Raw genomic sequence first — 13,300 nt, 5'->3', positions numbered from 1 at the left:
CCGGGATGAGATAGTAAAATAAAATTTTATATGAATAAAAAAGATCATACAGGAATATCATAAATTTGAATAATTTAATTTATTTTCTAGTAAATAACTAAAAGTGTAGGGCCAGTCTCACCCATACAGACACATGAGGCTCAATTAATTTATGTTCTCCTACATTACAAGATGAAAGTAAAATAAAGCGTTTCATTGGGAGTTTTAATGATTACAAAAAAAAAAATACTATTTTTATTTCTAAAGATGAAATAAAAAATAAACTAAAGTGCGATGAGTGATATTTACTTTCAGCAAGTCTCTGCTGTTCAATGATGCGCAAACACAATACATAGATATTACATGAACTAACAAGTAGAGACATGTAAAACATAGGTAATAATAAGCAGCAAAAAACCTCAAAATTTCTCTCTTAGGTAAGTCTGCAAGATGCAACTTTTCGTATAATAAATAAAAGTAAGAAAACCTGACATGGTAAATTATTATTGAAATGCGAGATTATCCGGATTTTTCTCGTAGGAAATAAACGGCGAGAATCCCGGGAAAACGAAATCCCGAAAAAAGAAACCCTAGTCACTACTTATTGATTAACAGTAGTTCTTCAACAAAATAAAAAAAAACGTCTATAAAAATGCAGTTAATCTAACGGAAACAAAACGAACCTAACCGAAGCGCCGCCATTTTGACACCGACATAACAATAACCGAGATGATTGATACTATGAAAACCAGTTTATTTGATTATTAATATTCTGCTTAATGCTCACTGTCACGTACTGAAGTATAAAGATAACTGATTTCGTATAAGACGCATAAATCTTTATTAAAAAAGTGATTTTTTAAACTTAGCTAAGTGAATTAAGATATTAAACTTACCGCTTCTTTGCCTCCATCTTTGTCTTACAATGTAGAAACGTTCTATTCTATTCTATTCGTCTTCTCCCCTTTGTTCATATCAGCGTTGCCAGATGTTTTTGCCCATGTAGCCAAATAATTTTTAAAAAGTAGCCCAAAAGTAGCCAAGTGCTCAAGCAGTTAGCTACTTTTGTACCAGGTGTTGTTTTACCTAGTACTTTTGTACTAATCTAATACCTTTTTACTTGTCCCAGTACCAAGACACCCAACACCATTTTCCTAGTACCATTCATGAAATCCTAATACCTTTCCTTTCAAAACATTCATTTTTATTCTATATTTCTGTATTTTTTACTTTGGCAGTAAATACATGTTTTTATTGCTTCCTCATTCAAATGCAGCAGTTGAACGTATTTTTTTGCAATTAAATTTAATGAAAACTAAACTACAAAATCGAGTTCTAATAGCGAGGTTGAGGCCGAAGTTTTAAACGCGAAAACGTGTACGTCGGTCCAGGGCCCAATGTAGCGGTAACTGAAATCATTTTATTTAAATTTTAATAAAAGCATATACAGTGAAAACTGCTTAGGCGACCATCTGCAAATATATCTGGTCTAAACTATTGTTCAACAACGTTTTCACCCTCCTAATATAAAGAATTAGTCTAAACTCTCGTTCGAACCCACTTCGGGCACTTCTCCCACCCTTGAAATTAGGTGCAGGTGTTAATGAATTAGTCTAGCAACAAAGGAAATTCATTTCAGTTTGTTTGAAATTGTCGAAAAACGAAAGAAATGCAAAGTGCTGTCGTTAGAAGATCGTGTTAAAGTTATCACAACAGCAATTAGCGGCGAAGTTTAACTGTGGGAAAAGGAAATTGATTTTACCGTGGACCTACAGTACTCTACTTGAGGGTATAAAATATTGTACAGGATACAATTAATCGGCTGATCTCATCGTTTGATAAAATTTATTTTTATTTACTTATTTATTTATTTATTTTGAAGCTCCTATACAGTACATGTGCGATAAATAGTTTCTGTATCAACCTACCTTACTTCCAGGATAGTTTTAGAAAAATAATATCCAAGTAATTTTCGCATTCAAAATATTCAAAAAAACAATAAATGCATTAATGCAAAAATCAGTTTTACAGGCAACCTTCCTTTTTCGATTCTGCAATGACAATCGCGGATGTAATGAAATCGTATAATGAGAAAAAATAATAAAATCGTTTTATTATTAATTAATAATTTTTCTTATTGTCCTTACGAAAATATTAAAAAAATACAGTATTTTTAAAATTAAAATAAGATTAAACTAACGAATACCAAAACCAAAGTGATGTAGGGATACGACGATCTTGTATATCGATGACGTAATACACGCTACAGAGGAGCAAGCGAAAACAACCGAGTTGAATTAATTAAGTCAGAAAAAAGAGAGTGAGCATTATAATCTAGAAAACGAGACTATTGTATTAATCTTTAAAATATTGGTATTAAATCAGATAAGAATAAAATACAATACCAATATATCTCTATCGTTGAAAAATTCGCTTATTTTTGCTTGCCTCGAGTTTTGCTTAGTAGAAATGGTTAAAAAGTGCGCAAAATACGTACGGAAATACGCTATTACAGCACCACCTGTATTGGACGACCACCTGCCTAAAAGACCACTTTTTGAAAGAACCGTGGATGGTCGCCATAAACAGGTTTTACTGTATTTAGAAAAAAACATATAACATAACATTGATAATCAAGCAGTACAAAACAGTAGAAATGAATTAAGAAATATCTGTACCTAGCCACAAACTCTTAACCATATAATTTTTTACATGCATCTTTAAATGCTATTACAAATGTATTATTGCACAAACAATCAAAATGCCATTATTTTGAAAATAAAACAAGGTAACATAACTCCGCTAAATCATTAAAAACTTTTTTCTTACTTTCAGTTCTGCAAACTTTTTTATTGCATCTTTTAAATTTCTTGATCAGCAATTTCATGCTCAATTGCCAACATGGCCAAACCATTAAGACGATTTTGTGTAGTAGCAGAATGTAAAAAGTTCTTAATTAATTTTAACTTAGAGAAACTCCTTTCGCCACTTGCTACAGTTATTGGTATCCTTAGCAATATTCTTAAAGCAATAGTAAGATTTGGGGAAAAATTTAACTTTGTAATTAAGCTCAGTATATTGTTTAGGCTTTCTTTTTTGCCCAAAAGCACAGATACTGCTGAAATTTCCTCTGCTAATTCTATCCCATTTATGTCAACAAAATCACCAACAGTTAAAATGTGTTCTAAATTCTTACAGTGTTTTAGTAGCATTTCTTTGGACATGATATTTAAATCGTATATTTTATATAATAATTGAAAATAGTTGCTATAATTACTAAGTTGTTCAAATCTAGCATCTAGTGAATTTAGTGCTTAATCGATTGTAAAATAAAAAAATCTATTTTATATTTTTGTTTTGGATCTTTGATGGGTTCATCTCGTGCTTCGTATAAGAAGTTCCTTTTTCTTCTAATGTGGTGTCGTGTTATTGTTGATCCAAAATTAGGCTCCACATCAATTTCAGTAGCAAGTTCTTTTGCATCAAAAATAGTTTCATCGAAGAACGAATCTGATCGAAGATTCTTAAAAAATATTTTGCAGTTTTGTAAAAGATCAAGTGCAAATTATTAATTTCTTGGTTTTTGTAAATGCTTAGTGAGGCGTCGTATACATCTCCCAAATAAAATCTCAAAGGCTTTAAGATCTCTATCCTACTCTCCCATCTAGTGTCACTCAATAATTTCAAAGTTAAACGTTGAACATGTTTTAAAAGTATTGCCCATCGAAAAGCAGATGCCAAAAAAAATAAATATATTTTTTGAACCACGTTAAAGAAATTAGCGGCTTCCAAGGATGCTTTTACCACATCATTAACAACATGATTGAGAGAGTGGCTACTAATTCGGTACACAGAATGCTCGCAAATTATATTGTTTAATTCTAGATTGCACTCCTGCTTTATCGCCCCTCATATTGGACCCATTGTCGTATCCCTGCTCTCTGATATCCTGCAAATTTAAACCCGAGTCATTAAGTTCTCCAATTATAATATCAGACATTTGTTTTCCTGTGGATCTTTCAACTGGTAAGAAGCCTAAAAAGCTTTCATTAATTTTAATTTCAAAATCAGCGCCAAAGTTATTGATCGAAACATATCTGATTACAAGAGTCATTTGCTCTACCTTACTAATGTCAGGAGTAAAGTCTAAAATTATGGAAAAATATTTTGAGTTTTTTATTTCATCAATAATATGAGATTTTACATTTTGATGCAGCAGATCTATTATCTCGTTTTATATATTTTTTCCGAGATAGTGAGCTTTAGTCTCTTCTTTTTTAAGCACTCTACAAACGTGCTCTTTCATAATGGGATCAAATTCAGATAGGCAACACAACTATTTTAAAGAAATTACCATTTTTATACTCAAACAACTTGTTGCTTGTACCTTGAAAAGCCAGATTTTTACAGTTTTTATTTTCTTAGTCTTTCTTGCACTCAAAAACATTTTAACTTATTTAAATAACAGCAGTAGAATAAATCTGTTATTCAAGTTTTATAATTTTTCTTTACTTTCATTTTACTATTATGATAATATTTTAAGCACTGTCAAATTTTTAAATTGTAAAAACTTACCTTCTTTTTTACTTTACTTTTCCAACTGTCTACTTTTTGTTCAGGATCTAAAGACTATTTTAAAAACACAACATAAGAAAAAAATTAAAAACACAAGAAATGAATCTTAAAATTAACAACAACTAAACAAATTTATTTATTCCAGTACAACAATTGAAAATAAATCATATAAAATTTAATATAAATTTACTTATTATTCTCAAACATAAATATATAATACATAATACACTATTAGTTAAAAGTTTGGTTATTAGTTAAAAATGGTTGAAGAATTAATAAAATTTTGTATACTTTTAAGATAATTATTAACTAAATTTTATTAATTCTTCAACCATTTTTGAAAATTCCAGAATTTATTCTAAATGTAATATCGCTGTCTTCCTCTGCGACCCTTTCACTTCTAAAAATTTGCATAATTGTGTTAAACTACTATAAAGTAGTGCAACATTTGATTGCTAATAACTCTGATCAACACTTTTAGTGAATGCTACAAATTTAAAATAGAGTTTGTATACTTTTAACGTAGTTATTAACTAAATTTTATTAAAATTTATTAGAAGANCCTATTTCTTTTCTACTTCTTTTTTGTATTCTCTTAAAATTCTCAGAAATAACTATTGAAATTATATTCAAGTCTTACAAATCCTGTAATATTTATGAATATCCATTGCCAGTTTTACAGTCATTTTAAGTAAAATTCCTAGTAATCAGAAAAAACAGATATAGAAGAAAAAATGAGTTTGGAAATCTTGAGTATTTTCCTTATAACAAGATAATTCAGTCAGTCAGTCACTGTAATTTCATATTTTATAAATAAATTGTTATTTTATTGTATTTTGTTATTATAACTAAAATATTTTTTGCAATCTAAGTTAAATTGAAATGTTCTATTCCAGGTTAATTTCTTCACTTGTTTTCTGGTTCTGAAAATTGTTAACAAATGTAACATTTCCTTATACAAATTAATTATATAAACACAACAAAACAAGAAATTCTTTTATAACATCTGTAGAGTTCACAATGTATCTACTGGACAATATCTCAATAAGTAAACAAATGGCTTAAAAAATGCCAATTTTCAAATATAATTCAAGTGGAAAACATTTTACAATTTAATTAAATTTTTCAAGTAACTCCAACACTTTTTCATGGACTATCTGTCTCAGATATATTGGGTCTCATTTCTCATCACCCAGAGACCTCATTGTGTGCCTAGTCAAATCCATAATGGGCATGGAAAAAAAACCTTCTTAATAGAGAGTTAAAAAAAACTCCCAAACTACAGGCCATGCAAAATTCCAAATGACTGAATTTTACATTCAAACTTATTAAATAATGTTACTATAATCTTATTTCATAAAGTTCAAAATTACAATTGGAATGGATAACTAGTAACAAAATCAAAACCTTGAATAATTTTCCAGTGTGAAGAGTTTGTATAACAAATGTTTTTGGTTTATTTTACAAACCTGCTTCAGATTTGAAATTATACAATTCAAAATTTCCAAACAGGAAAGAAATTTATAAAATTAGAAGCAGGTTTATAAAAAACTGAAAATGTTTGTTATACAAACTCTTTGCATTGGAAAATTATGCAAGGTGTTGATTTTCTTACTTGTTATTTTAATATCATTGAATATAATTTACTGAGAACTTCTATACTTAGAATAACATTTATTATTAAAATGATGTGTAATTCTTCAAAATCCTCAACACAACATGTTCTGTTATGTTGGTACAGTAGAACCTCAATTATCCGACTCAATTAGGGACTGGGGTTGGTCGGATAACCGATAAGTATGAAAAAATCCATTATTAGTGTAGTATATTATTATATCCCATGTAATTAGTATATTAGTATATCGCTATCAACCTACTTCGCGTTGAATTTTCATCGATGTTAAGCCTAACAAAAATTTTTTTAAATACTAATCGTCACTATTGTATCGTTAAAAATTAGAAAATTAAGCCTCGTTTAAATACTGGCTCCCTTTCATGGTCGAACGAGTGTTGCCTGCTAAAACACGTAAAAATAATATTAAAGTAGCCAAGACATAGCTAAATATTGTAGCGCCACATCACTAGCGGACATTTGAAATTTACCGACTAGGACGGTCGGTTAATCGGAGGTCGGATAATCGAGGCTCTACTGTATTGAGATAATATTGATTGCAAAAGAAGCATGGCTTTTTTTCTGTGAATGTTCTAAACCAGGGGTCACCAAACTTTTTTCACAGAGGGCCAGATAACTGATAGAATGATGAGTGCAGGCTATATAACCATTTTGTTCAGTACAGCACACTAATACACAATAAATAAAGACAATCAGCATATTTATTTACCAGTACACAAACATGATCATTGCAGCAAGCCCTTAGCAACTTCATTGCAAGTACTTAAGCAAAAAGTGCTCTGATATCCAAAGTCGCAAAACTTTGCCAAAATTTTTATTTCACTGATTTATCTAAAAATTATATTACTGTCAGATGCTAAAATCAGATTGGACCAAATTTGGCACTTTTACTTACACTTATCTTAATTTTTTTTTACATAGTAAGTTTATCTACAACCTATGATATTTCCATATAAATAATTATATTTTAACTTGTTTGTGGCACAGTATGGCAACAAGCTGGGTGAACTGACAGTGCAGGCCATAGTTTGGTAACCCCTGTTCTAAACCTAACCTAAGAATAAGAACATATCAGTGAACAAATAGTGACGTTAATTAACAGATCTTAAACAAGAAAATAATTAAATAAAAATTGTTTTGAAACAATCATCATTCAGTGTTGAGGTTAATAAAAGAGATAACTGGAACTTCTTTTTCATTTTATACAGATTTTAAAAATCTGTATAAAATACATACATAGTAAAAAATATATTCAAGAATACTAGAAAAAAATCAGAATCTTCACAATCTGTCATTTCACAGTCATCATTGACAAACTAAAAAAAAAAACAAAAAACCACAAATCTTCCTTTAGATGGCATTTTATTTACGGCTACATTTCAGTAAAAAAAAAAAAAAATGTAAATTGGTTAATAAAGTGAAGATTTATGATTTTTGGTTGTCAACGGTGACTGTGAAATGACAGATTGTGAAGAAAAATATCATTTGTATTCTTCAATATATTTTTTTACTATGTAAATTACTGTTGGACATTTTTAATGAAAATAAATACAGTTGTTTTAGTGTTGATCATGCATTTTCAAATATCAATGATAATGATTTATAAGTTCAAAGAGAAATTAAAATATAGAAAATACTATCAAACGATAACAATTTATTGATGCTTTAATAATTTTTTCATCTTTCAGAATTTTAAGGATAATGCTAAGTTATAACTTTTTTCAAAAGAAAAACACATTTAATTCCTAATAGTACATATTTGGACAAATTAAACTATTAAGTCTATCCGAAAGTTCTGTTAGCTTTTGACATCAAAGTTCAAAACATGAACATCTTCATTTGAAACATATATGGTTGCCTCTTTTTACCATTGTATTTCTACATATGTGCTATTCTAAATTTACTGAAACAATGATTTCATCATCTCAGTATTAAACAATATTACATAAAAATAAGCAAATAAGTGGAAAAAATGAGAAAATTCAAAGAAAATTTATAAACATTATTTCAAATTTGTATTAAATAAACTTACCTCTTCATCACTATTATCAAATACTGATGATTTCTCTATAGTTTTTTTTACTTTGTTTGGTATTATTAAACCATACCTGAAAAATATAGAAAAGTTTAAAAAATTAATTCCTACAGTAATAAATTAAACATATACATAAATTTGTTTTCAGTGTACATACACTGATGACTCAATATAACATGGACCCACATACAAAATAGACAGTCCTTAAATACAAATTTATCACTCAACCTCTTCATATTCTGTTGCATTCATTTCATCTTATTGTACACTACTGAATTAAATTAATAACACTGTTCAAAATCAATTGGCTCAATTTGCAATATTTTGTTGACCATGTCTAAACTTTGTAATTATCACTGTGTACATATCAATATTGTCATGAAATTGATGACCATATCAAGACATCCAGATAAACACTTGAATGCCTTGTGTGAGATCCGCCGGGGTTACGGAGTAAGTAGTACTCAAGTAACACTTAATCGGCACCTAGTTGGTAAAACTAGTTCTCCAGGTTTCAGATCGAGAGATCCGATCCTAATCTATTTCATAGGAGGGCTATTTAAAATGTTGATTGGATATAGGCGGCGAAGACTATATCTAACGTCAGGATTCCTTGACACCAGTTAATCAATCTTATTATACACGGATTAACACGCGTATGCGATCTGATTCGGACAACAAATTAGGAGACATTTTTGTATAATAAACAAAAGTAAATTTAATAAATCTAAACAAAACGGATACAAATTATCAACAACAATTAAGCGACAAGCTATAAACTAAGACTTATTCTATGCTAATGCGCGATCGAGAGAGAGAGCTCACAAATCATTCTAAAACATACGACCTGTTTAGTTGTCGTTCGTCTTCTTCTCTGTATGTAAGTTCATTTACTTCTTCGTATGGGAGGTCACTATGTTCACAAATATAAAAGTATCACTTCTGTGTATAGACCTGGGACTTAGTCTAAGTGACTCATATAGGGCGTTGGTCATCAGGAGGGAAACGTATGTGGAGTTTGTATGCTTTCGGATCTGTCGCTGAACTCCACGAATTCGGACTAATTTCCCTTATATCTCCAGAATTTCGACCAATCATCAGCCAGTAACTCTTTCATGAGAACGGATGAAAGGGGGATGAAGGAGGGGTAACCATTTCCCATCTGAGCGAGATTTTTAACCCGATAAGGGAAAGTCAGAGGATGTTCTCTTCTGTGAAAGGAAGTAACATCTGTTATCTGGGCTTTTCCCACGTAAAACAGTATTTTTTTCACCAAAAATGAAGTAATATTTTGTCGATATTTTACCATCATTAATAAAAATTATTAAATTAGACCCAGGGGCCTTTCGGGTCTCACACTTGATATGGAAAGAGTTAGAACAAAATAGATGGTAGAATGTTTTTATTCAAATTTAAATTTTTTCAGAACATAAATCCCCCAGAATCCCCAAACAAAATGTACTGAACATACATTTAAGCATTATATTATATGATAAAACACTTCAAAAATTAAACTGGTAAGATGGACATAAACTAGTATCACATCTCAAAACAAAAAGGTTGTAGATACTAAACAAATTGAAGTAAAAATAAACTAAAGAATAAAAATAGAATGTAAAACATTATAAAAGTAACAAATATGAAAATGAGAAGCACAATAGCCATCTTTCTTATTTTTCACAGAATTAATTATCCAAATCCATTGTTCAAGATCTTTTTTTTTTTTTTCCTTCTTTCTTTTTTGTTTAAGGCAAACTCCCTTGATATGATTGTGGGTACTCAGCTATTTTGAAAGGTAGCTGTCTGGAAATAAGTACAGTACAATGATCTCCATGTTATAACAAACAAGTAGTGTTCCTGTTGGTGATCAATTCCTCTGTGAAGGCTGTAAAAGTTTGGAAGTTGAAATCTTTATGATTCTTTATGCTTATGAGTCTAATCTTTAATGTACAGTATGTTCTACTGATGTAATAAAAAACTTGAAAATGTTCTGTCATGATAAAATGCTTAAACAGATGTTTGAATTTTCAAATGCTCAAAAAACTTTAGTATATGTTATTGACATTTTTGACATATTCCATTTTTTTCTTTGTGAATTCCGGAGATGGAATTAATGACCCAAAAAAAATGTTTAAATCTGAAATTAAAAAAGTTTCCTTAACAGTTCTAGCATTTCATGGAGTCATCTATCAATAGTTTATGTAAGTGTATAATTATTTTAATTGTAAATAAAGATTAAAAAAGTAATTATTATTGAAATATTAAGTCTTAATATTATTGACACCAAATCACTTTCCATAGTATGGAAATGTTATTCAATGGAAAGAATTAATTCTAATTTAAGTGTTAATTCCTTGTTTCTTTAGTTATAACACATTTGAACCTGTATATCTCAAACATATTCATCTTAAAAACGTCTTTATCTCAAAATTTATTTTCCCCCTGAATTTTCAGCATAAATTCAGTATATTTTCCATGCACATCTTGAATAATTTTCTCCAAAACCTCTACATCTCAAATTATGGACTGTCAATTATCAATTCAAAGCTCAGCAACTACATTTCAATAGCATAAATTACACTTGAAAAACATCTGTTGCAATGCAATATATACTGTAGTTGCAATTAACACTGCTGTCTTCTCATTGACTACAAGTTTAGCTTGTGTCTTATTGATTGAAGAAAGTCAGGCATCAGAAACTATTGACAAACTATTTCTGTTAATGTGCCAAAAATGTTTTATTTGGCTGCAATTTGAAAAAACTGTAAATCTATAAATTCCCACTGTCATCCATCTGTCCGTCCACCTGTTTTTTTCTAAATCTTGAGAATGAAGTTAGATAGATGAAAAACGTAATCATATATGGAAACCTTTGGAGCAAGAGGCCCTGAATAACTATATATGAACTTCTGATACAATCAGAAGTCATGTTATTTCAATTCAAAACTTTTCCCCTGGAAGCAGTTAACAGATCACCGGAAAAGTATGATGTACAAAAGCAAGACACTATGGTACTAATTTGAGATAGAGAGCATACATTTTAATCACATACTCCAAACTGATTATGGTGTGCAAATAAACAAAACAAATATTTTCAAATTCCACCTGAGTTCTTATCAGGCTTTGTAACGTTTACCCAATGGATCTTCATAAAAGCTTTTGGAATAAAAAGTTGAACAAACGTTTGAATATAAATTTAAAAAATTAAAAACTACATCGCACCTACACAATCAATTGCCCTACCAGGACTTAACAAATGGCTAAATTTTGTTATCAATCAACTCTTGCCAGGCCATTGACAAACCAATTCCTCTTTATAATTTATGCACGTTGATGTAAAATTGGATTTAAATATCTGCACGGTTCCAATCATCTGAAGTGTCCCATGAGAGCAAAGCTAGGTTTATGTGCACACTGTAATCAATTCGGAGTATGTGATTAACTATATCCCAGCATGGTGAGTGGTTGTATACATTTTAAATTAAATAAATTAAAAATATTTTGAGGTTGCTGAATTAGGGATCAACAAATGTCAGGATTTATGAAATATGGGGTAAATGGAGTGAGGCAGACACCTGCACTTACAATTAAACCCATTTATTAATACCAAATGTTATACAGTCGACCCCCCCTATAACACGGTAGATACGTTTTGTTTTTTATGAAACTGATGCTTTACGAGACCTTAAATGCATGAGCCAATCACAGCCCGGCACGTATGCAGTTTATGGACTACGGCTGCTTGAAAGGTTTTCTTCCATAAAATTAATCGATTCTAGACTAATTTGACTCAGCATTTCCAAAACACACAATTTTTTGGGAATAATCCATATAAACTATGCTATAAACAAAAAATTTTAGGATTTCTTACCGAATGTGCATCGTTCAACAACGCCATTGCTTAAGCTTGTTTTCGTCGTGGAGCTTGTCATTGAATGGCGCTTGCGTGCTACCTGATAAATTATTTTTTTTGCAAAAAATTCACTAAACTTTGGAGACATCATTAATATAAATATAATTTTTATGGACGTTAAATAATAAATGGTTTTTAGTAAGTCCAGTGCTCATTTAAACTCAACAGTTTGTGCAATATCTGCTATTGGTGTAGATTCGACCAATCCTGTTGCGACACAAGTCGGCGATGACGTTTTACCAAATTATAGGAATTTTTTTTAGCACGTTTATACGAATACTGTCACAATTTTTTTACTGTGATATAGGAATCCAAACTATAGGAACCCGTGATATAGGGGGGGGTCAAATGTACAATATTTAACATAGTGCGCTTTATAAAAATTTTTATGAACCTCCTCTTGTTAATTTTTTTTTTATTTTTTAAAGTATCAGATATGTATTTTATATTTACTGTATGTCAACTCAATAAATGAAAGTAATCACTATGGACTATTTTATCATACTTCATTTTAAATCACTATTTACAAAGAAAATGACTGCATATACAATCATAATGTGGCTTAGTTTCAAAAAGGACTTAGCTTGTACAATAGACCCCCCTATAAAACGGATTCATATAATACAGCAAAATAATTGCAATCGTATTCAAATAAACACGCTAAAAGAAACTTGTATAACAAAATGTCATCACCAACTCGTGTCACGACAGGATTGGTCGAATCTAGACCAATAGCAGATATTGCACAAGCCGCTGAGTTTAAACCAGCAGCAGACCAACTAAAAATCATTTATTATTTAACGGTCATAAAAATTATATTTATATTAATGATGTCTCCAAAGTTCAATGAATTTTTTGCCGAAAAAATAATTTATCAGGAAGCACATGCCTGCCATTCAATGCGCTGCTCCATGACAAAAACAAGCTTTACCCCTTAATGTCCAGTCACGAATTAACTCGGGCATGTTACATAACGTAAAATGCGGTCCTTTCGCCCCCAATTTTTTTTTTTGATTTTTGGAATGTTTTTTAAGTCTCCAAATTTTTTCAAAAATTTTTACCCGCGCAAAAAATTTTATTGCGATTTTAATTAGCCTTTGATAAGGCTCGATTAAGGCTTAATTGTTTTTTAATGGGATTTTTTATCAGAATTAAGGAAACAAAT

General features: G+C 30.1%; 1 protein-coding gene across 3 annotated transcripts in view; it reads right to left on the bottom strand.

Annotated features, from left to right (window-relative positions):
- The window catches only part of LOC111632295 (nuclear speckle splicing regulatory protein 1-like), a 69,388-nt gene that overhangs the window by 46,813 nt on the left and 9,275 nt on the right, over positions 1–13,300 (bottom strand). Inside the window, exons 2-3 of one of the 3 annotated variants that reach the window (XM_023376694.1) lie at positions 8,220–8,295; positions 4,555–4,608 (exon numbers count right to left, since the gene is read on the bottom strand). In XM_023376694.1, the coding sequence (XP_023232462.1) occupies positions 4,555–4,608; positions 8,220–8,295 (130 nt within the window). Of the gene's footprint in view, positions 1–875; positions 1,616–4,554; positions 4,609–8,219; positions 8,296–13,300 lie in introns of those variants that run through there. The other 2 variants (XM_023376693.1, XM_023376691.1) reach the window with 2 other exon arrangements.

The sequence above is a fragment of the Centruroides sculpturatus genome, unplaced genomic scaffold (assembly GCF_000671375.1).
Source record: "Centruroides sculpturatus isolate CEXI.00-Female unplaced genomic scaffold, Cexi_2.0 scaffold543, whole genome shotgun sequence".
Classification (NCBI taxonomy): Eukaryota; Metazoa; Arthropoda; class Arachnida; order Scorpiones; family Buthidae; genus Centruroides; species Centruroides sculpturatus.
Note: the sequence above shows the minus strand (reverse complement) of the source record. Positions and strands in the feature narration are given on the sequence as shown.